This window comes from Mobula hypostoma, chromosome 5 (genome assembly GCF_963921235.1).
Source record: "Mobula hypostoma chromosome 5, sMobHyp1.1, whole genome shotgun sequence".
NCBI classification, from domain to species: Eukaryota; Metazoa; Chordata; class Chondrichthyes; order Myliobatiformes; family Myliobatidae; genus Mobula; species Mobula hypostoma.
The window spans coordinates 10,446,325-10,470,277 of NC_086101.1; the positions used below are offsets into that span (position 1 = coordinate 10,446,325).

The window sequence follows — 23,953 nt, forward strand, 5'->3', positions numbered from 1 at the left end:
CCACTTCAGCATTTTTTTTGCCTCTGATGGGAGACAGTCAACCATGAGTTTGATGATCCTCTCCGCAGCTGCCTGACCCTCTGAGTGTTCCCCATTCTTTCAGATCTCCAGCTTCCGAAGCGAAATCATTGTCCTGAAAACTTGTTCTAATATACCACTGGTCTGTCTTTTCAGAGCTGGAACTTCAGAAATTCATCGTAGAATCTGGTAAGAGTTCAATATTGAAATATTCAGAAACTACAAGAATTAGCCATTTTATTTAATAAAATCAATATTTTCTTCTGTTGGGATGAATTATTTAAATCCTTCATGACATAGCTCTGTTTAGAGATTTATAAATTAAGAATAATAAACAAATTCCCTGTAGTTTACAAGCAAGGCTCCTTAAAATAATAAAAGAGACTTCAAATTTGGAGTGAGCAATCTTCTCTGGGCGCAGCGGGTTAAACATAATCTGTCGGGGGGAGAGAAGGTTGGTGAAGAAAGGTATTTTTCATAGAGTAAAGCTGCATTAAGACTGTATGTTTTCATTTGAAAACCTGCATAAAGATGATGCAGGAAATGTCAAAATTTCACTTCACTCCCCCAAAATGCACGCCCCCCCGCCCACAAGATGCTGGTCACTGATTTCTTCCACCCGTTGCTTGTTGTGTGAACTAATCCTTGTCATGTGAATGAAATGCTGTGGGTGGAATTTTCCAAACCCTTGTGCTTTGGGTGCTTCACCCCAACCTCGAGAACATGGTGGCAGCTTCCTAGAACTGGGTTTGTATTTCTGCACTGAACATCAATCACCACTCTGACGCAGGCTGGAATATTATGTTGCTGCACCCGTGTTCTGCAGCCCGACAGGTCCGAATAATACATCTCACACAAACTCACCTCCCCCACACCCCCTCACTTTCCCCCACACCCCCTAACATTCCCCCACTACACCTTCACCTCCCACACACCCCCGACCTCCCCCACACCCCCTCACCTTCCCCCACACCACCGACCTCCCGCACACCCCGACCTCCCCCACACCCCTCACCTCCGCCCACACCACCGACCTCCCCCACACCCCCTCACCTTCCCCCACACCACCGACCTCCCGCACACCCCGACCTCCCCCACACCCCCTCACCTTCCCCCACACCACCGACCTCCCCCACAGCCCCTCACCTTCCCCCACACCACCGACCTCCCCCACAGCTCCTCACCTTCCCCAAACCCCCTCACCTTCCCCCACAACCCCTCACCTTCCCCCACACCCCTTCACCTTCCCCCACAACCTCTCACCTTCCCCCACATCCCCTCACCTTCCCCCACACCCCCTCACCTTCCCCCACAACCTCTCACCTTCCCCCACATCCCCTCACCTTCCCCCACACCCCCTCACCTTCCCCCACAACCTCTCACCTTCCCCCACATCCCCTCACCTTCCCCCACACTCCCTCACCTTCCCCCACACTCCCTCAGCTTCCCCCACACTCCCTCACCTTCCCCCACAACCTCTCACCTTCCCCCACATCCCCTCACCTTCCCCCACACCACCGACCTCCCGCACACCCCCGACCTCCCCCACACTCCCTCACCTTCCCCCACACCCCCTCAGCTTCCCGACCTCCCCCACACTCCCTCACCTTCCCCCACACCCCCTCACCTTCCCCCACACCTCCGACCTCCCCCACACCCCCTCACCTTCCCCCACACCCCTGACCTCCCCCAAACCCACTCACCTTCCCCCACACCCCCGACCTCCCCCAAACTCCCTCACCTTCCCCCACACCTCCGACCTCCCCCACACCCCCTCACCTTCCCCCACACCCCCTCACCTTCCCCACACCCCTTCACCTTCCCCACACCCCCTCACCTTCCCCCACACCCCCGACATCCCCCAAACCCCCTCACCTTCCCCCACACCCCCGACCTCCCCCAAACCCCCTCACCTTCCCCCACACCCCCTCACCTTCCCCACACCTCCGACCTCCCCCACACCCCCTCACCTTCCCCACACCTCCGACCTCCCCCACACCCCCTCACCTTCCCCACACCTCCAACCTCCCCCACACCCCCTCACCTTCCCCCACAACCCCTCACCTTCCCCCACATCCCCTCACCTTCCCCCACACCCCCTCAGCTTCCCAAACACCCCAACCTCCCCCACCTTCCCTCACCTTCCCCCACAACCCCTCAGCTTCCCAAACACCCCCAACCTCCCCCACCTTCCCTCACCTTCCCCCACAACCCCTCAGCTTCCCAAACACCCCCGACCTCCCACACACCCCCTCACCTTTCCCCACACCCCGAACTCCCCCACACCCCCTCACCTTCCCCCACACCCCCGAACTCCCCCACACCCCTCACCTTCCCCCACACCCCCGACCTCCCCCACACCCCTCACCTCCTCCACTCCCCTTCACCTCCCCCACTCTACCTCACCTCCTCCACTCCCCTTCACCTCCCCCACTCTACCTCACCTCCCCCACTCCTCCTCACCTCCCCCACTTCCCCTCACCTCCCCCACTCACCTTCACCTCACATACACACCCTCACCTCCCCCACTCCCCCTCACCTCCCCAACTCCCCTTCACCACCCCCACTCCCCCTCATCTCCCCCACACCTCCCCCAGTCCCCCTCACCTCCCCCACACCCCCTCACCTCCACCACTCCCCCTCACCTTCCAAACTCCCCCACTCCCTCCCACCTCCCCCACTCCCCCTCACCTCCCATATACACCCTCAACTCCTCCACTCCCCCTCACCTACCCCACTCCCATCACCTCCCCGACAGCCCCTCACCTCCCCCACTCCCCTTCACCTCCCATACACCCCCCATCTCCCCCACTCCCCTTCACCTCCCCACTCTACCTCACCTCCCCCACTCACCTTCACCTCACATACACACCCTCACCTCCCCCAGTCCCCCTCACCTCCCCCACTCTACCTCACCTCCCCCACTCCCCTTCACCTCACATACACACCCTCACCTCCCCCACTCCCCCTCACCACCCCCACTCCCCCTCATCTCCCCCACACCTCCCCCAGTCCCCCTCACCTCCCCTACTCCCCCTCACCTCCCCCACTCCCCCTCACCTCCCAAACTCCCCCACTCCCTCCCACCTCCCCCACTCCCCCTCACCTCCCATATACACCCTCAACTCCACTCCCCCTCGCCTACCCCACTCCCCTTCACCTTCCCCACACCCCCTCACCTCCCCCACTCCCCTTCACCTCCCATACACCCCCTCACCCACTCACCCTCACCTCACATCCAGCCCCTCACCTCCCCAACTCGCCCTCAGCTCCCATACACCCCCTCCCCCACTCCCCCTCACCTCCCATACACCCCTCACCCACTCACCCTCACCTCACATCCAGCCCCTCACCTCCCCCACTCGCCCTCAGCTCCCATACACCCCCTCCCCTCCCCCACACCCCCTCACCTCCCCCACTCACCTTCACCTCCCCCACTGCCCCTCACCTCCCCCACTCCCCATCAACTCCCTCCACTCCACCTCACCTCCCTCCATACCACCTCACATCCCCCACTCACCCTCACCTCCCCCACTCCCCTCCACCTCACATACACCCCGTCTCCTCCCCACTCCCCCACACCTCCCCCACTTCCCCTCACCTCCCATACACCCTCTCAACTCCCCCACTCCCCCTCACCTCCCCCACTTCCCGTCACCTACCATACACCCCCTCAACTCCCCCACTCCCCCTCACCTCCCCCACTCTCCCTCACCTCCCCCACTCTCCCTCACCTCCCACACTCACCCTCACCTGCAACCCTTCCCCCTCACCTCCAGCACTCCCCACTCACCTCCAACACTCCCACTCACCTCGCCTCTCTCACCTCTCTCACTTCCCCTCACCTCTTTTACTTCCACTCACCTCCCTCACTCTCCCTCTCCTCCCTCATTCCCCTCACCTCCCCACTCTCCCCTCAATTAACCTCACCTCCCTCACTCCCCGTCACCTCCCTCACTGCCCATCACCTCCAACACTCCACCTCACTCTCCCTCTCCTCCCTCATTCCCCTCACCTCACTCACATCCCCGTCAATTCCCCCACTCCACCTCACCTCCCCACTCTCCCCTCACTTAACCTCACCTCCCTCACTCCCCCTCACCTCCCTCACTGCCCCCTTACTCTCCCCTCACTTCCAATACTCTCCCTCACCTCCCACACTCCCCCTCACATCCCACACTCCCCTTCATCTCCCCTCAATTCCCCTCACCTCCCACTCACCCACACCTCCTACACTCCCCCATCACTTCACACACTCCCCCTCACCTACAACACTCCCCCTCACCTCCAACACTCCCCCTCACCTCCAACACTCCCCCTCACCTCCAACACTCCACCTCACCTCCAACACTCCCCCTCACCTCCAACACTGCACCTCACCTCCCACACTGCACCTCACCTCCCACACTCCCCCTTACCTCCCTCACTCACCCTCACCTCCCTCACTCACCCTCACCTCCCATACTCCCCCTCACCTCGCACACTCCCCCCTCACTTCCCAAAACATCCCTCACCTCCCCTCACCTCTTTCATTTCTCCTCACCTCCCTCACTTCCCCTCACATCCCACTCTTCCCTGCTCCTCCCTCACTTCCTCTCTCCTCCCTCCCTACACATCTCCTCCCATTCACCCTCACCTCCCACACTCCCCCTCACCTCCCACACTCTCCCTCACCTCACTCACATCCCCGTCAATTCCCCCACTCCACCTCACCTCCCCACTCTCCTCTCACTTAACCTCACCTCCCTCACTCCCCCTCACCTCCCTCACTCCCCCTCACCTCCCTCACTCTCCCTCACCTCCCTCACTTCCCCCTTACTCCCCCTCACCTCCAATACTCTCCCTCACCTCCCACACTCTCCCTCACATCTCACACTCCCCCTCATCTCCCCTCAATTCCTCTCAGCTCCCTCTGAACCTCATCTCCCGCACTCCCCCTCACCTCCAGCACTCCCTCTCACCTCCCACACTCCCTCCTCACCTCCCACACTCCCTCTCACCTCCCACACTCCCACTCACCTCCCACACTCCCCCCTCACCTCCCACTCTCCCCCTCACCTCTAACACTCCCCACTCACCTCCAACACTCCCACTCACCTCCAACACTCCCCCTCGCCTCTCTCACTTCCCCTCGCCTCTCTCACTTTCCCTCACCTCCTTCACTCACCCTCTCCTCTCTCATTCCCCTCACCTCCCACACTCCCCCTCACCTCACTCACATCCCCGTCAATTCCCCCACTCCACCTCACCTCCCCACTCTCCCCTCACTTAACCTCACCTCCTTCACTCCCCCTCACCTCCCTCACTGCCCCCTCACCTCCCTCACTCCCCATCACATCCAACACTCTCCCTCACCTCCCACACACTCCCTCACCTCACTCACATACCCTCACCTCTCTCACTTCCCCTCACCACCTCACTCTCCCTCTCCTCCCTCATTCCCCTCACCTCCCTCGCTCCCCCTCACTTCACTCATATCCCCGTCAATTCCCCCACTCCAACTCACTTCCCCACTCTCCCCTCACTTAACCTCACCTCCCTCGCTCCCCCTCACCTCCCTCACTGCACCCTCACCTCCCTCACTCGCCCATCACCTCCAACACTCGCCCATCACCTCCAACACTCTCCCTCACCTCCCATACTCTCCCTCCCCTCCCACACTCTCCCTCACCTCCCACACTCTCCCTCACCTCCCACACTCTCCCTCACCTCCCACACTCCCCTTCATCTCCCCTCAATTCTCACCTCCCACATTCCCCCATCAGTTCACACACTCCCCCTCACCTCCATTATCTCCCTCATCACCCTCACCTCCCACACTCCCCCTCACCTCCCACACTCCCCCCCTCACTTCCCAACACCTCTCTCACCTCCCCTCACCTTTCACTTCTCACCTCCCTCACTTCCCCTCACCTCCCTGCTCCTCCCTCTCTCCTTCCTCCCTCCCCCTCTCATCCCATTCCCCCTCACCTCCCACACTCCCCATCACCTCACTCACATCTCCGTCAATTCCCCCACTCCACCTCACCTCCCCACTCTCCGCTCACTTAACCTCACCTTCCTCGCTCCCCCTCACCTCCCTCACTGCCCATCACCTCCAACACTCTCCCTCACCTCCCACATTCCCCCTCACCTCCCACACTCCCCCCTCACTTCCCAACACCTCTTTCACCTCCCCTCACCTCTTTCACTTCTCACCTCCCTCACTTCCCTGCTCCTCCCTCTCTCCTCCCTCCCTCCCCCTCTCCTCCCATTCCCCCTCACCTCCCACACTCCCCATCACCTCTCTCACATCCCCGTCAATTCCCCCACTCCACCTCACCTCCCCACTCTCCTCTCACTTAACCTCACCTCCCCACTCTCCTCTCACTTAACCTCACCTCCCTCGCTCCCCCTCACCTCCCTCACTGCCCACTCACCTCCCTCACTCCACATCACCTCCAATACTCTCCCTCACCTCACACACTCTCCCTCACATCACACACTCCCCCTCATCTCCCCTCAATTCCCCTCACCTCCCTCTCAACCTCACCTCCCACTCCCCCTCACCTCCCACACTCCCTTCTCACGTCCCACACTCACTCCTCACCTCCCACACTCACTCCTCACCTCCAGCACTCGCCCTCAGCTCCCACACTCCCCCTCACCTGCAACACTTCCCCCTCACCTCCAGCACTCCCCACTCACCTACAATACTCCCACTCACCTCCAACACTCCCCCTCGCCTCCCTCACTTCCACTCACCTCTCTCACTTCCCCTCACCTCTTTCACTTCCCCTCAGCTCCCTCTCCTCCCTCATCCCCCCTCATCTCCCACACTCCCCCTCACCTCACTCATATCCCCGTCAATTCCCTCACTCCACCTCACCTCCCCCCTCTCCCCTCACTTAACCTCACCTCCCTCACTGCCCCCTCACCTCCCTCACTTGCCCATCACCTGCAACACTCTCCCTCACCTCCCACACTCCCCTTCATCTCCCCTCAATTCTCCTCACATCCCACTCACCCTCACCTCCCACACTCCATCAGTTCACACACTCCCCCTCACCTCCATTACCTCCCTCACTCACCCTCACCTCCCACACTCCCCCTCACCTCCCACACTCCCCCCTCACTTCACAACACCACTCTCACCTCCCCTCACCTCTTTCCTTCTCACCTCCCTCACTTCCCCTCACCTCCCTCACTTCCCTGCTCCTCCCTCTCTCCTTCCTCCCTCCCCCTCTCATCCCATTCCCCCTCACCTCCCACACTCCCCATTTCCTCTCTCACATCCCCGTCAATCCCCCCACTCCACCTCACCTCCCCACTCTCCGCTCACTTAACCTCACCTTCCTCGGTCCCCCTCACCTCCCTCACTTGCCCATCACCTGCAACACTCTCCCTCACCTCCCACACTCCCCTTCATCTCCCCTCAATTCTCCTCACATCCCACTCACCCTCACCTCCCACACTCCATCAGTTCACACACTCCCCCTCACCTCCATTACCTCCCTCACTCACCCTCACCTCCCACACTCCCCCTCACCTCCCACACTCCCCCCTCACTTCACAACACCACTCTCACCTCCCCTCACCTCTTTCACTTCTCACCTCCCTCACTTCCCCTCACCTCCCTCACTTCCCTGCTCCTCCCTCTCTCCTTCCTCCCTCCCCCTCTCATCCCATTCCCCCTCACCTCCCACACTCCCCATTTCCTCTCTCAAATCCCCGTCAATCCCCCCACTCCACCTCACCTCCCCACTCTCCCCTCACTTAACCTCATCTCCCTCGCTCCCCCTCACCTCCCTCGCCTCCCTCACTGCCCCCTCACCTCCCTCACTCCGCATCTCCAATAGTCTCCCTCACCTCCCCTCTCCCTCACATCACACACTCCCCCTCATCTCCCCTCAATTCCCCTCACCTCCCTCTCAACCTCACGTCCCGCACCCACTCACCCACACTCCCCCTCATCTCCAGCACTCCCCCTCACCTCCCACACTCACTCACCTCCCACACTCCCCCTCACCTCCAGCACTCCCCCCTCATCTCCAGCACTCCCCCTCACCTCCAGCACTCCCCCCTCACCTCCAGCACTCGCCCTCAGCTTCCACACTCCCCCTCACCTGCAACACTTCCCCCTCACCTCCAGCACTCGCCACTCACCTCCAACACTTCCCCACTCAGCTCCAACACTCCCCCTCGCCTCTCTCACTTCCCCTCACCTCCCACACTCCCCCTCACCTCACTCACATCCCCGTCAATTCCCCCACTCCACCTCACCTCCCCACTCTCCCCTCACTTAACCTCACCTCCCTCGCTCCCCCCTCACCTCCAATACTCTCCCACACTCTCCCTCACATCCCACACTCCCCTTCATCTCCCCTCAATTCCCCTCACCTCCCACTCACCCTCACCTCCCACACTCTCCCATCAGTTCACACGCACCCCCTCACCTCCAACACTCCCCCTCAACTCCATCACTCCCCCTCACCTCCAACACTGCCCTTCACCTCCCATACTCCCCCTTACCTCCCTTACTCACCCTCACCTCCCACACTCCCCCTCACCTCCCACACTCCCCCTCACCTCCCACACTCCCCCTCACCTCCCACACTCCCCCTCACCTCCCACACTGCCCCTCACTTCCCAACACCTCTCTCACCTCCCCTCACCTCTTTCACGTCTCCTCACCTCCATCACTTCCCCTCACCTCCCTCAGTTCCCTGATCCTCCCTCACTCCCTCTCTCCTCCCATTCCCCCTCACCTCCCACACTCCCCCTCACCTCACTCACATCGCCGTCAATTCCCCCACTCTACCTCACCTCCCCACTCTCCCCTCACTTAACTTCACCTCCCTCACTCCCCATCACATCCAATACTCTCCCTCACATCACACTGCCCCTCACCTACACTCCCCCTCACCTCCAGCACTCCCCCTCACCTCCCACACTCCCTCCTCACCTCCCACTCTCCCTCTCACCTCCCACTCTCCCTCTCACCTCCCACACTCGCCCTCAGCTCCAACACTCCCCCTCACCTCCAGCACTCCCCACTCACCTCCAACACTCCCCCTCGCGTCTCTCACTTCCCCTTACCTCTCTCTCTTCCCCTCACCTCTTTCACTTGCCTCACCTCCCTCACTCTCCCTCTCCTCCCTCATTCCCCTCACCTCCCACACTCCCCCTCACTTCACTCACATCTCCGTCAATTCCCCCACTCCAACTCACTTCCCCACTCTCCCCTCTCTTAACCTCACCTCCCTCGCTCCCCCTCACCTCCCACACTCCCCCTCACCTCCAGCACTCCCCCCTCATCTCCAGCACTCCCCCTCACCTCCAGCACTCCCCCCTCACCTCCAGCACTCGCCCTCAGCTCCCACACTCCCCCTCACCTGCAACACTTCCCCCTCACCTCCAGCACTCGCCACTCACCTCCAACACTTCCCCCTCACCTCCAGCATTCCCCACTCAGCTCCAACACTCCCCCTCGCCTCTCTCACTTCCCCTCACCTCCCACACTCCCCCTCACCTCACTCACATCGCCGTCAATTCCCCCACTCTACCTCACCTCCCCACTCTCCCCTCACTTAACCTCACCTCCCTCGCTCCCCCCTCACCTCCAATACTCTCCCACACTATCCCTCACATCCCACACTCCCCTCAATTCCCCTCACCTCCCACTCACCCTCACCTCCCACACTCTCCCATCAGTTCACACGCACCCCCTCACCTCCAACACTCCCCCTCAACTCCATCACTCCCCCTCACCTCCAACACTGCCCTTCACCTCCCATACCCCCCCTTACCTCCCTTACTCACCCTCACCTCCCACACTCTCCCTCACATCACACTGCCCCTCACCTACACTCCCCCTCACCTCCCACACTCCCTCCTCACCTCCCACACTCCCCCTCACCTCCCACACTCCCCCTCACCTCCCACACTGCCCCTCACTTCCCAACACCTCTCTCACCTCCCCTCACCTCTTTCACGTCTCCTCACCTCCATCACTTCCCCTCACCTCCCTCAGTTCCCTGATCCTCCCTCACTCCCTCTCTCCTCCCATTCCCCCTCTCCTCCCATTCCCCCTCTCCTCCCATTCCCCCTCACCTCCCACACTCCCCCTCACCTCACTCACATCGCCGTCAATTCCCCCACTCTACCTCACCTCCCCACTCTCCCCTCACTTAACCTCACCTCCCTCACTCCCCATCACATCCAATACTCTCCCTCACCTCCCACACTCTCCCTCACATCACACTGCCCCTCACCTACACTCTCCCTCACCTCCAGCACTCCCCCTCACCCACACTCCCTCCTCAACCTCCCACTCTCCCTCTCACCTCCCACTCTCCCTCTCACCTCCCACTCTCCCTCTCACCTCCCACACTCGCCCTCAGCTCCAACACTCCCCCTCACCTCCAGCACTCCCCACTCACCTCCAACACTCCCCCTCGCATCTCTCACTTCCCCTCACCTCTCTCTCTTCCCCTCACCTCTTTCACTTGCCTCACCTCCCTCACTCTCCCTCTCCTCCCTCATTCCCCTCACCTCCCACACACCCCCTCACTTCACTCACATCTCCGTCAATTCCCCCACTCCAACTCACTTCCCCACTCTCCCCTCTCTTAACCTCACCTCCCTCGCTCCCCCTCACCTCCCTCACTGCCTCCTCACCTCCCTCACTCGCTCATCACCTCCAACACTCGCCCATCACCTCCAACACTCTCCCACTCTCCCTCACCTCCCACACTCTCCCTCACCTCCCACACTCTCCCTCATCTCCCACACTCTCCCTCACCTCCCACACTCCCCTTCATCTCCCCTCAATTCTCCTCACCTCCCACACTCCCCCATCAGTTCACACACTCCCCCTCACCTCCATTATCTCCCTCATCACCCTCACCTAGCACACTCCCCCTCACCTCCCACACTCCCCCCTCACTTCCCAACACCTCTCACCTCCACTGACCTTTCACTTCTCACCTCCCTCACTTCCCCTCACCTCCCTGTTCCTCCCTCTCTCCTTCCTCCCTCCCCCTCTCATCCCATTCCCCCTCACCCACACTCCCCATCACCTCACTCACATCCCCGTCAATTCCCCCACTCAACCTCACCTCCCTCACTGCCCCCTCACCTCCAACACTCCCCCTCACCAACACTCCCCTCTCACTTCCCTCACTCCTCCTCACCTCCCTCACTCCTCCTCACCTCCCTCACTCCCCCTCACCTTCCGCACTCCCTCTCACCTCTCCCAGTTTCCTTCACCAACCCTTTTTGCTTTATTCCCTTCCCACTCCCCCTTCCCCTTTCCCTCTCACCCTGCCCCTCCCCTCCTCAACCTCACCTCCCCAGTGTTTCCCTCACCTCAGCCCTCTCCCACCTATCCCTTCTTCTTTACCCCTTCCCACTCCTCTCTTCCGTTAACCCTTCACCCCCAACTCCTCCCATTTCCCCAATCCCTCACCTCCTTTAACCCACTTCACCCTTCACCTCTCTAACCCCCTCACCTCTCTCCTCATCACCACTCTCTCCCATGCCCCATTCTCACCCTCTCATACCCCTTCTTTCCCCAGTCTTCCCCTCTCTCCCTCTCTCTCCACCTTTCTCCCTTTCCATCCACTCTCTCCCTCCTCTCTACCTTTCATTCCCTCCCCTCCCGTTCTCTCTCCCACCTTGCACCCCAACTAGATCACTCAAATCCCCTATTTCCCCACACTCTCTCTCTCCCAGACTACCCCCACCCCTCGTCCTCTCTCCCCACCACTCCCTCCCTCCCGCACACCCTCTCCCCCACCTTCTTCCTCTCTCCCACCCCTCCCCCTCCCACACTACCCCTTCTCACTCCCTTCCCCCTTTCCCACTTGCATTCCCCCTCGCCCTCACCCTTGACCCACTCCCTCTCCCCCTCTCCACCCTCCCTCTGCCCCCGCACTCTTCCCCATCCCCCACCTCCCCCGCTCCTCCCCCACACTCCTTCTCCTCTCGATCACACCCCGTCTCACTTCACTCGTGCTTCCTCTAACCCTCAAACCGCCTCTCTCTTTACACCCCTTTATCTCTGACCACTCTTTCTAACCGCTCACTTTAACCCCTCTCTCACCCCTCACTCGATGCCCTTACCAGTCACCCCTTATCTCCCTCCTAACACTCCTGCCCACTCTTTAATCCCTCGTTTGCACCCGTTCTACCTCTCTCTCTACCTCGGCTCTCTAACTCCTCCTTTCTCTAACTCCTCACTCTTTTGTCCCCTGCTCTAACTCTCCCATTTCTAACTACCCCCTCTCTAATTCCCACCATCTCTCTATCCCACCCAACTCCCTCCCTAACGCCCCCTAATTCCCCCTCTAACTCCTCCTCTCTAAACACCCCTCTAATCGCTCTCTCTAACCACCCTCTCTAACTCCTCCCTGCTCTCTAACCCCCTCTATCTAACTCCACCTCTCTTTAACTCCCCCCTCTCTTAACTCTCTCTCCAGCCTCCGTTTCCCCCTTACCCCCTCGCCCAACCCCTCCCCATCAGACCCTGCTCTGATCACCCTCACTCCAAACCCCGTCCCTCTAGCTCCCACTCCAATTCTCCCCTCTCTAACTCCCTCCCTCTAAACCCCTCTCTCCACCCTCTGTCTAACACTCCCCCTCCAGCCCTCCCCTCTACTGCCTTCTCCCCCTCATCCCATCCCCATCACTCCTCCTCTAAACCCCTTCTCTCCAGCCCTCCCTCTCTCTAACCCCACCTCACTCTCCAACACCCCTCTCGATAAAACCCCTCTCTAACCTCCCCTCTAACCCCCTCCAAACACCCTCTCTCCAAACTTCTCTCCACAAACCTCTCTCTCCAACCCCCCCTCTAACCCCCCCCTCTCCAACCCCCCCTCCAACACCCCCTCCAACCCCCACTCTCGAACCCCCCTCTCTCCATCCACCTCTCCACCCCCCACTCTCCAACCCCCCTCTCCAATCAACTCTCTCCAAACCCCACTATCCAAACCCCCCTCTCCAAACCCCCCCCTTCAATCCCCATTCCAACCCCACTCCAACCCCCACTCTCCAAAACCCCATTCAATCCCCCCTCCAACCCCCACTCTCCAACACCCCCTCTCCAAACAACTCTCTCCAAACCCCTCTCTCCAACCACCTCTCTCCAAACCCCCCTCTCCAAACCCCCCTCTCCAAACCCCCCTCTCCAACCCCCCTCTCCAAACCCCCCTCTCCAACCCCCCTCTCCAAACACCCTCTCCAACTCCCCTCTCCAATCCCCCCTCCAACCCCTACTCTCCAAAACCCCATTCAATCCCCCCCTCCAACACCCCCTCCAACACCCACTCTCCAAACCCCCCCTCTCCAAATCCCTCTCTCCAAACCCCTCTCCAACCCCCCTCTCTCCAACCCCGCCTCTCCAACCCCCTTATCTCCAATCCCCTCTCTCCAATCCCCGCTCTCCAACCCCTCTCTCCAACCCCTCTCTCCAACCACTCTGTCCAACCCCTCTCTCCACCCCCCACTCTCCAAACCCCTCTCTCCAACCCTCTCTCCAACTCCTCTCTCCAAACCCGTCTCCAACCCCCCCCTCCAACCCCCCCAGCAAACCCCTCTCTCCAACCCCCTCTCCAAACCCCTCTATCCAACCCCCTCTCTCCAACCCCTCTCTCCAACCTCCTCTCTCCAACCCCCTCTCTCCAACCTCCTCTCTCCAACCCTCTCTCCAAGCCCCTCTCTCCAACCTCCTCTCTCCAAACCCCTCTATCCAACCCCTCTCTCCAACCCCTCTCCACCCCCTCTCCACCCCCTCTCTCCAACCACCTCTCTCCAAGCCCCTCTCTCCAACCTCCTCTCTCCAAACCCCTCTATCCAAGCCCCTCTCTCCAACCTCCTCTCTCCAACCCCCTCTCTCCAACCCCCTCTCTCGAACCCCTCTCCAACCCCCTCTCTCCAACATCCTCTCTCCACCCCCTCTCTCCAACCCCCTCTCTCCAAGCCCCTCTCTCCAACCCCTCCTCTCCAACCCCCTCTCTCCAACACACCCTCCTCTCCAATCCCCTCTCCAAACCCCTCTCTCCAACCCCTCTCTCCAAACCCCTCTCCTAACCCCTCTCCAAACCCCTCACTCCAACAACCCCTCTCCAAACCCCATCTCTCCAACCCCTCTCTCCAAACCCCCCTCTCCAACACCTCTCTCCAACCCCTCTCTCCAACCCCTTCTTTCCAAAACCCTCTCTCCAACCCCCTATCTCGAACCCCACCTCTCTCAAACACCTCTCTCTCCATCCCCCTCTCCACCCCCCACTCTCCAAACCCTCTCTCCAAACCCCTGACTCCAACCCCACCTCTCCAGACCACTCTCTCCAAACCCTTCTCTCCAACCCTCTCCATCACCCATTACAAACCCCTCTGCAAACCCGTCTCTCCAACCCCCACTCTCCAACCCCCCCTATCCAACCCCCACTCCAACCCCCCCTCTCCAACCCCCTCCTCTCCAACCCCTCTCTCTCCAATCCACGCTCTCCAACCCCCCCAACCCGCTCTCTCCAACCCCCTCTCTCCAACCCCCCTCTCCAACCCCCCTCTCCAACCCCCCTCTCCAACCCCCCTCTCCAACCCCCCTCTCCAACCCCCCTCTCCAACCCCCCTCTCCAACCCCCCTCTCCAACCCCTCTCTCCAACCCCTCTCTCCAAACCCCCTCCAACCCCCTCTCCAAACCCCATCTCTCCAACCCCCTATCTCCAACCACCTCTCTCCAACCCCACCTCCTCTCCAAACCCCTCTCCAACACCTCTCTCCAACCCCTCTCTCCATCCCCCTCTCCACCCCCCAATCTCCAACCCCCTCTCTCCAAACTCCTCTCTCCAAACCCCTCTCTCCAACCCCCTCTCTCCAACCCCCTCTCTCCAAACCCCATCTCTCCAACCCCCTCTCTCCAACCCCCTCTCTCCAACCCCTTCTCTCCAAACCCCTCTCTCCAACTCCAACCCCCCCCTCCTCTCCAATCCCCTATCCAAACCCCTCTCTCCAACCCTATCTCCAAAAACCCCCTCTCCAAAACCTCTCTCCATCCCCTCTCTCCAACCCCTTCTTTCCAAAACCCTCTCTCCAACACCTATCTCTAACCCCCTATCTCAAACCCCACCTCTCTCCAACCCCTTCTCTCCAAACCCCTCTCCAAACCCCTCTCTCCAAGCCCTCTCTCCAAACCCCTCTCTCTCCATCCCCTCCTCTCCAACACCCCCTCTCCAAACCCCTCTCAAACCCCTCTCTCCAAACCCCTCTCCAACCACTCTCTCCAATCCGCTCTTCAAACCCTTCTCTCCTACCCTTCTCTCCAACCCCCTCTCTCCAAACTCCTCTCTCCAAACCTCTCTCTCCAACCCTCTCTCCAAAAACCCCCTCTCCAACACCTCTCTCCATTCCCTCTCTCCAACCCCTTCTCTCCAACCCCTTCGCTCCAACCTCTTCTCTCCAAACCCCTCTCCAAACCCCTCTCTCCAACACCTCTCTCCAACCCCCTCTCCAAACCCCTCTCTCCAAACACCCCTCTCCAAACCCCTCTCTCCAAACCCCTCTCTCCAACCCCCTCTCCAAACCCCTCTCTCTCTATCCCCCTCTCTCTCCATCCCCCCTCTATACCCCACTCTCCAAACCCCTCTCTCCAACCTCCTCTCCAACTCCTCTCTCCAATCCCCTCTAACCCCCACCTCTCCACACCCCTCTCCAACCCCCTCTCCAAAACCCTCTCTCCAAACCCCTCTCCAAACCCCTCTCCAATCCCCTCTCCCCTCTCTCTCTACCCCTTCTCTCCAACCCCCTCTCCAACCCTCTCTCCAACTCCTCTCTCCAAACCTCTGTCTCCAACCCCCCCTCCAACCCCCGTTCTCAAACCACTCTCTCCAACCCCTCTCTCCAACCCCCTCTCTCCAACCCCCTCTCTCCAACCTCCTCTCTCCAACCCCCTCTCTCCAACCCCCTCTCTCCAACCCCTCTGTCCAACCCCTCTCTCCACCCCCCACTCTCCAAACCCCTCTCTCCAACTCTCTCTCCAACTCCTCTCTCCAAACCCCTCTCTCTCCATCCCCTCCATCCCCCCCTCTCCAACCCCCCCTCTCCAACCCCCTCTCTCCAACCACCTCTCTCCAACCCCTTCTCTCGAACCCCACCTCCCTCGAACCCCCCTCTCTCCAACCCCCCCTCTCCAAACCCCTCTCACACCCCTCTCTCCAAACCCCTCTCCAACCACTCTCTCCAATCCGCTCTTCAAACCCTTCTCTCCTACCCTTCTCTCCAACCCCCTCTCTCCAAACTCCTCTCTCCAAACCTCTCTCTCCAACCCTCTCTCCAAAAACCCTCTCTCCAACACCTCTCTCCATTCCCTCTCTCCAACCCCTTCTCTCCAACCCCTTCTCTCCAACCTCTTCTCTCCAAACCCCTCTCCAAACCCCTCTCTCCAACACCTCTCCAAGCCCTCTCTCCAACCCCATCTCCAAACCCCTCTCTCCAAACTCCCCTCTCCAAACCCCTCTCCAAACCCCTCTCTCCAAACCCCTCTCTCCAACCCCCTCTCCAAACCCCTCTCTCTATCCCCCTCTCTCTATCCCCCTCTCTCTCCATCCCCCCTCTATACCCCACTCTCCAAACCCCTCTCTCCAACCTCCTCTCCAACTCCTCTCTCCAATCCCCTCTAACCCCCACCTCTCCACACCCCTCTCCAACCCCCTCTCCAAAACCCTCTCTCCAAACCCCTCTCCAAACCCCTCTCCAATCCCCTCTCCCCTCTCTCTCTACCCCTTCTCTCCAACCCCCTCTCCAACCCTCTCTCCAACTCCTCTCTCCAAACCTCTGTCTCCAACCCCCCCTCCAACCCCCGTTCTCCAAACCACTCTCTCCAACCCCTCTCTCCAACCCCCTCTCTCCAACCTCCTCTCTCCAACCCCCTCTCTCCAACCCCCTCTCTCCAACCCCTCTGTCCAACCCCTCTCTCCACCCCCCACTCTCCAAACCCCTCTCTCCAACTCTCTCTCCAACTCCTCTCTCCAAACCCCTCTCTCTCCATCCCCTCCATCCCCCCCTCTCCAACCCCCCCTCTCCAACCCCCTCTCTCCAACCACCTCTCTCCAACCCCTTCTCTCGAACCCCACCTCCCTCGAACCCCCCTCTCTCCAACCCCCCCTCTCCAAACCCCTCTCAAACCCCTCTCTCCAAACCCCTCTCCAACCACTCTCTCCAATCCGCTCTTCAAACCCTTCTCTCCTACCCTTCTCTCCAACCCCCTCTCTCCAAACTCCTCTCTCCAAACCCCTCTCTCCAACCTCCTCTCCAACTCCTCTCTCCAATCCCCTCTAACCCCCACCTCTCCACACCCCTCTCCAACCCCCTCTCCAAAACCCTCTCTCCAAACCCCTCTCCAAACCCCTCTCCAATCCCCTCTCCCCTCTCTCTCTACCCCTTCTCTCCAACCCCCTCTCCAACCCTCTCTCCAACTCCTCTCTCCAAACCTCTGTCTCCAACCCCCCCTCCAACCCCCGTTCTCCAAACCCCTCTCTCCAACCCCTCTCTCCAACCCCCTCTCTCCAACCCCCTCTCTCCAACCCCCTCTCTCCAACCCCCTCTCTCCAACCCCTCTGTCCAACCCCTCTCTCCACCCCCCACTCTCCAAACCCCTCTCTCCAACTCTCTCTCCAACTCCTCTCTCCAAACCCCTCTCTCCAACCCCCTCTCCAAACCCCTCTATCCAACCCCCTCTCTCCAACGCCTCTCTCCAACCCCCTCTCCAAACCCTTCTCTCCAAACCTCTCTCTCCAACCCCCTATCTCGAACACCACCTCTCTCGAACCCCGCTCTCTCGAATCCCCATCTCCACCCCCAACTCTCCAGACAACTCTCTCCAAACCCTTCTGTCCAAACCCCTCTCCAACCCCTCCCTCAAAACTCCTCTCTCCAACCCCCCCCAACCCCCCTCCAACCACCCCCTCCAAACCACTCTCTACAAACCCCCTCTCCAAACCCCTCTCTCCAACCCCGCCTCTCCAACCCCCCCTCCAACCCCCCCTCTCCAACCCCCCCTCTCCAACCTCCTCTCTCCAACCCCTCTGTACAACCCCTCTCTCCACCCCCCACTCTCCAAACCCCTCTCTCCAACCCTCTCTCCAACTCCACTCTCCAAACCCGTCTCCAACCCCCCCTCTCCAAACCCCTCTTTCCAACCCCCTATCCAAACCCCTCTCTCTCCATCCCCCTCTCCACCCCCCACTCTCCAAACCACTCTCTCCAACCCTCTCTCCAACCCTCTCTCCAACCCTCTCTCCAACCCCTCTCTCCAACCCCTCTCTCCAACCCCTCTCTCCAACCCCTCTCTCCAACCCCTCTCTCCAACCCCTCTCTCCAACCCCTCTCTCCAACCCCCTCTCCAACCACCTCTCCAACACCCTCTCTCCAACCCCCTCTCTCTCCAACCCCCTCTCTCTCCAACCCCCTCTCCAACCCCCCTATCTCCAATCCCCTCTCTCCAAACCCCTCTCACCAACCCCGCATCTCCAACCCCCCCTCCAACCCCCCCTCTCCAACCCCCCCTCCAACCTCCTCTCTCCAACCCCTCTGTCCAACCCCTCTCTCCACCCCCCACTCTCCAAACCCCTCTCTTCAACCCTCTCTCCAACTCCTCTCTCCAAACCCGTCTCCAACCCCCCCTCTCCAAACCCCTCTTTCCAACCCCCTATCCAAACCCCTCTCTCTCCATCCCCCTCTCCACCCCCCACTCTCCAAACCACTCTCTCCAACCCTCTCTCCAACTCCTCTCTCCAACCCCTCTCTCCAACCCCTCTCTCCAACCCCTCTCTCCAACCCCTCTCTCCAACCCCTCTCTCCAACCCCTCTCTCCACCCCCTCTCTCCACCCCCTCTCTCCAACCCCTCTCTCCACCCCCTCTCTCCACCCCCTCTCTCCACCCCCTCTCTCCACCCCCTCTCTCCAAGCCCCTCTCTCCAAGCCCCTCTCTCCAACCCCCTCTCTCCAACCCCCTCTCTCCAACCCCTCTGTCCAACCCCTCTCTCCACCCCCACTCTCCAAACCCCTCTCTCCAACCCCCTCTCCAAACCCCTCTATCCAACCCCCTCTCTCCAACGCCTCTCTCCAACCCCCTCTCCAAACCCTTCTCTCCAAACCTCTCTCTCCAACCCCCTATCTCGAACACCACCTCTCTCGAACCCCGCTCTCTCGAATCCCCCTCTCCACCCCCAACTCTCCAGACAACTCTCTCCAAACCCTTCTGTCCAAACCCCTCTCCAACCCCTCCCTCAAAACTCCTCTCTCCAACCCCCCCAACCCCCCTCCAACCACCCCCTCCAAACCACTCTCTACAAACCCCCTCTCCAAACCCCTCTCTCCAAACCCCTCTCTCCAACCCCGCCTCTCCAACCCCCCCTCCAACCCCCCCTCTCCAACCCCCCCTCTCCAACCTCCTCTCTCCAACCCCTCTGTACAACCCCTCTCTCCACCCCCCACTCTCCAAACCCCTCTCTCCAACCCTCTCTCCAACTCCACTCTCCAAACCCGTCTCCAATCCCCCCTCTCCAAACCCCTCTTTCCAACCCCCTATCCAAACCCCTCTCTCTCCATCCCCCTCTCCACCCCCGACTCTCCAAACCACTCTCTCCAACCCTCTCTCCAACCCCTCTCTCCAACCCCTCTCTCCAACCCCTCTCTCCAACCCCTCTCTCCAACCCCTCTCTCCAACCCCTCTCTCCAACCCCCTCTCCAACCACCTCTCCAACACCCTCTCTCCAACCCCCTCTCTCTCCAACCCCCCTATCTCCAATCCCCTCTCTCCAAACCCCTCTCACCAACCCCGCATCTCCAACCCCCCCTCCAACCCCCCCCAACCCCCCCCTCCAACCCCCCCTCTCCAACCCCCCCTCCAACCTCCTCTCTCCAACCCCTCTGTCCAACCCCTCTCTCCACCCCCCACTCTCCAAACCCCTCTCTCCAACCCTCTCTCCAACTCCTCTCTCCAAACCCGTCTCCAACCCCCCCTCTCCAAACCCCTCTTTCCAACCCCCTATCCAAACCCCTCTCTCTCCATCCCCCTCTCCACCCCCCACTCTCCAAACCACTCTCTCCAACCCTCTCTCCAACTCCTCTCTCCAACCCCTCTCTCCAACCCCTCTCTCCACCCCCTCTCTCCACCCCCTCTCTCCACCCCCTCTCTCCACCCCCTCTCTCCACCCCCTCTCTCCACCCCCTCTCTCCAACCCCTCTCTCCACCCCCTCTCTCCATCCCCTCTCTCCAAGCCCCTCTCTCCAACCCCCTCTCTCCAACCCCCTCTCTCCAACCTCCTCTCTCCAACCCCCTCCCTCCAACCCCCTCTCTCCAACCCCTCTGTCCAACCCCTCTCTCCACCCCCACTCTCCAAACCCCTCTCTCCAACCCTCTCTCCAACTCCTCTCTCCAAACACCTCTATCCAACCCCCTCTCTCCAACCCCTCTCTCCACCCTCTCTCTCCACCCCCTCTCCAACCACCTCTCTCCAAGCCCCTCTCTCCAACCTCCTCTCTCCAACCCCCTCTCTCCAACCCCCTCTCTCCAACCTCCTCTCTCCAAGCCCCTCTCTCCAACCCCCTCTCTAACAACCCCCTCTCTCCAACCTCCTCTCTCCAACCCCCTCTCTCCAACCCCCTCTCTCCAACCCCTCTGTCCAACCCCTCTCTCCAACCCTCTCTCCAACTCCTCTCTCCAAACACCTCTATCCAACCCCCTCTCTCCAACCCCTCTCTCCACCCTCTCTCTCCACCCCCTCTCCAACCACCTCTCTCCAAGCCCCTCTCTCCAACCTCCTCTCTCCAACCCCCTCTCTCCAACCTCCTCTCTCCAACCCCCACTCTCCAACCCCCTCTCTCGAATCTCCTCTCTCCAACCCCCTCTCTCCAATCACCTCTCTCCAACCACTCTCTTCAACACCCCCCTCCAACCCCCTCTCCTACCCTCTCTCCAACCCCCTCTCCAAACCCCTCTCTCCAACCCACCATCTCCAACCCCTCCTCTCCAACCCCCTCTCTCCAACACACCCTGCTCTCCAATCCCCTCTCCAAACCCCTCTCTCCAACCCCTCTCTCCAAACCCCTCTCCAAACCCCTCACTCCAACCCCCCCTCTCCAAACCCCATCTCTCCAACCCCTCTCTCCAACCCCTTCTTTCCAAAACCCTCTCTCCAACCCCCTATCTCGAACCCCACCTCTCTCAAACCCCTCTCTCTCCATCCCCCTCTCCACCCCCCACTCTCCAAACCCCTCTCTCCAACCCTCTCTCCAAACCCCTGACTCCAACCCCACCTCTCCAGACCACTCTCTCCAAACCCTTCTCTCCAACCCTCTCCATCACCCATTACAAACCCCTCTCCAAACCCGTCTCTCCAACCCCCACTCTCCAAACCCCCCTCTCCAACCCCCCCTCTCCAACGCCCTCCTCTCGAACCCCTCTCTCTCCAATCCACGCTCTCCAACCCCCTCTCTCCAACCCCCCCAACCCGCTCTCTCCAACCCCCTCTCCAATCCCCTCTCCAATCCCCTCTCCAAACCCCTCTCTCCAACCCCCATCTCCAACCCCCATCTCCAACCCCCATCTCCAACCCCCATCTCCAACCCCCCTCTCCAACCCCCCTCTCCAACCCCTCTCTCCAAACCCCTCTCCAACCCCCTCTCCAAACCCCATCTCTCCAACCCCCTATCTCCAACCACCTCTCTCCAACCCCACCTCCTCGCCAAACCCCTCTCTCCAACCCCTCTCTGCATCCCCCTCTCCACCCCCCAATCTCCAACCCCCTCTCTCCAAACTCCTCTATCCAAACCCCTCTCTCCAACCCTCTCTCCAACCACCTCTCTCCAACCCCTTCTCTCGAACCCCACCTTCCTCGAACCCCCCTCTCTCCAACCCCCTCTCTCTCCAACCCCCGCTCTCTAACCCACTCTCTCCCACCCCCCCTCCAATTCCCTCTCTCCAAACCCCTCTCTCCAACCCCTCTCTCCAACCCCTCTCTCCAAACCCCTCTATCCAAACCCCTCTCTCCAAACCCCTCTCCTAACCCCTCTCCAAACACCTCTCCAACCCCCCTCTCCAAACCCCATCTCTCCAACCCCCTCTCCAACCACCTCTCTCCAACCCCCTCTCTCCAACCCCTTCTCTCCAAACCCCTCTCTCCAACTCCCTCTCTCCAACCCCCCCTCCTCTCCAATCCCCTATCCAAACCCCTCTCTCCAACCCTATCTCCAAAAACCTCCTCTCCAACTCCTCTCTCCAATCCCCTCTAACCCCCACCTCTCCACACCCCTCTCCAACCCCCTCTCCAAAACCCTCTCTCCAAACCCCTCTCCAAACCCCTCTCCAAACCCCTCTCTCCAATCCCCTCTCCCCTCTCTCTCTACCCCTTCTCTCCAACCCCCTCTCCAACCCTCTCTCCAACTCCTCTCTCCAAACCCCTGTCTCCAACCCCCCCTCCAACCCCCGTTCTCCAAACCACTCTCTCCAACCCCTCTCTCCAACCCCCCCTCTCCAACCCCTCTTCAACCCCTTTCCAACCCCTCTCCAACCCCCTCTCCAAACCCCTCTCTCCAAACCCCCCTCTCCAAACCCCTCTCTCCAAACCCCTCTCTCCAATCCCCTCTCTCCAATCCCCTCTCTCCAACCCCTTCTCTCGAACCCCACCTCCCTCGAACCCCCCTCTCTCCAACCCCCTCGCTCCAACCCTCTCTCTGAAATCCCCTCACTCTAACCCCCTCTCTCCAACCCCCCCAATCCCTCCAATCCCTGCTCCAATCCCCTCTCAAACCTCTCTCTCCAAAGCCCTCTCCAACCCATCTCTCCAAACCCCTCTCCAACCCCCCCTCTCCAAACCCCCTCCAACCCTCCCTCCTCTCCAACCATCCCTTCTCTCCAACCCCCCATCCCCTCTCCAAACCCCTCTCTCCAATCCCCCCTCCAATCCCCTCTCAAACCCCTCTCTCCAACTCTCCCTCTCCAAACCCCATCTCTCCAACCACACCTCCTCTCCAATCCCCTCTCAAACCTCTCTCTCCAACCCCTCTCTCCAAACCCCTCTCTCCAACCCCCTCTCTCCAAACCCCCATCTCCAATCCCCTCTCTCCAACCACCTCTCTCCAACCACTCTCTTCAACACCCCCCTCCAACCCCCTCTCCTACCCTCTCTCCAACCCCCTCTCCAAACCCCTCTCTCCAAACCCCTCTCTCCAACCCCTCTCTCCAAACCCCTCTCCAAACCCCTCACTCCAACCCCCCCTCTCCAAACCCCCCTCTCCAACCCCTCTCTCCAACCCCTTCTTTCCAAAACCCTCTCTCCAACCCCCTATCTCGAACCCAACCTCTATCAAACCCCTCTCTCTCCATCCCCCTCTCCACCCCCCACTCTCCAAACCCCTCTCTCCAACCCTCTTTCCAACCCCACCTCTCCAGACCACTCTCTCCAAACCCTTCTCTCCAACCCTCTCCATCACCCATTACAAACCCCTCTCCAAACCCGTCTCTCCAACCCCCACTCTCCAACCCCCCCTCTCCAACCCCCCCTCTCCAACCCCCCCCTCCAACCCCCCCTCTCCAACCCCCTCCTCTCAAACCCCTCTCTCTCCAATCCACGCTCTCCAACCCCCTCTCTCCAACCCCCTCTCCAATCCCCTCTCCAAACCCCTCTCTCCAACCCCCATCTCCAACCCCCCTCTCCAACCCCCCTCTCCAACCCCTCTCTCCAAACCACTCTCCAAACCCCATCTCTCCAACCCCCTATCTCCAACCACCTCTCTCCAACCCCACCTCCTCTCCAAACCCCTCTCTCCAACACCTCTCTCCAACCCCTCTCTGCATCCCCCTCTCCACCCCCCAATCTCCAACCCCCTCTCTCCAAACTCCTCTCTCCAAACCCCTCTCTCCAACCCTCTCTCCAACCCTCTCTCCAACCCTCT

General features: G+C 60.4%; 1 protein-coding gene across 1 annotated transcript in view; it reads left to right on the plus strand.

The window, feature by feature from the left end:
• LOC134346574 (butyrophilin subfamily 3 member A1-like) overlaps positions 1 to 23,953 on the plus strand; it is a 141,840-nt gene that overhangs the window by 65,770 nt on the left and 52,117 nt on the right. The window contains exon 6 of the mRNA XM_063047991.1: positions 175 to 207. Coding sequence (XP_062904061.1) covers positions 175 to 207 — 33 coding nt within the window. The remainder of the gene's footprint in view (positions 1 to 174; positions 208 to 23,953) is intronic.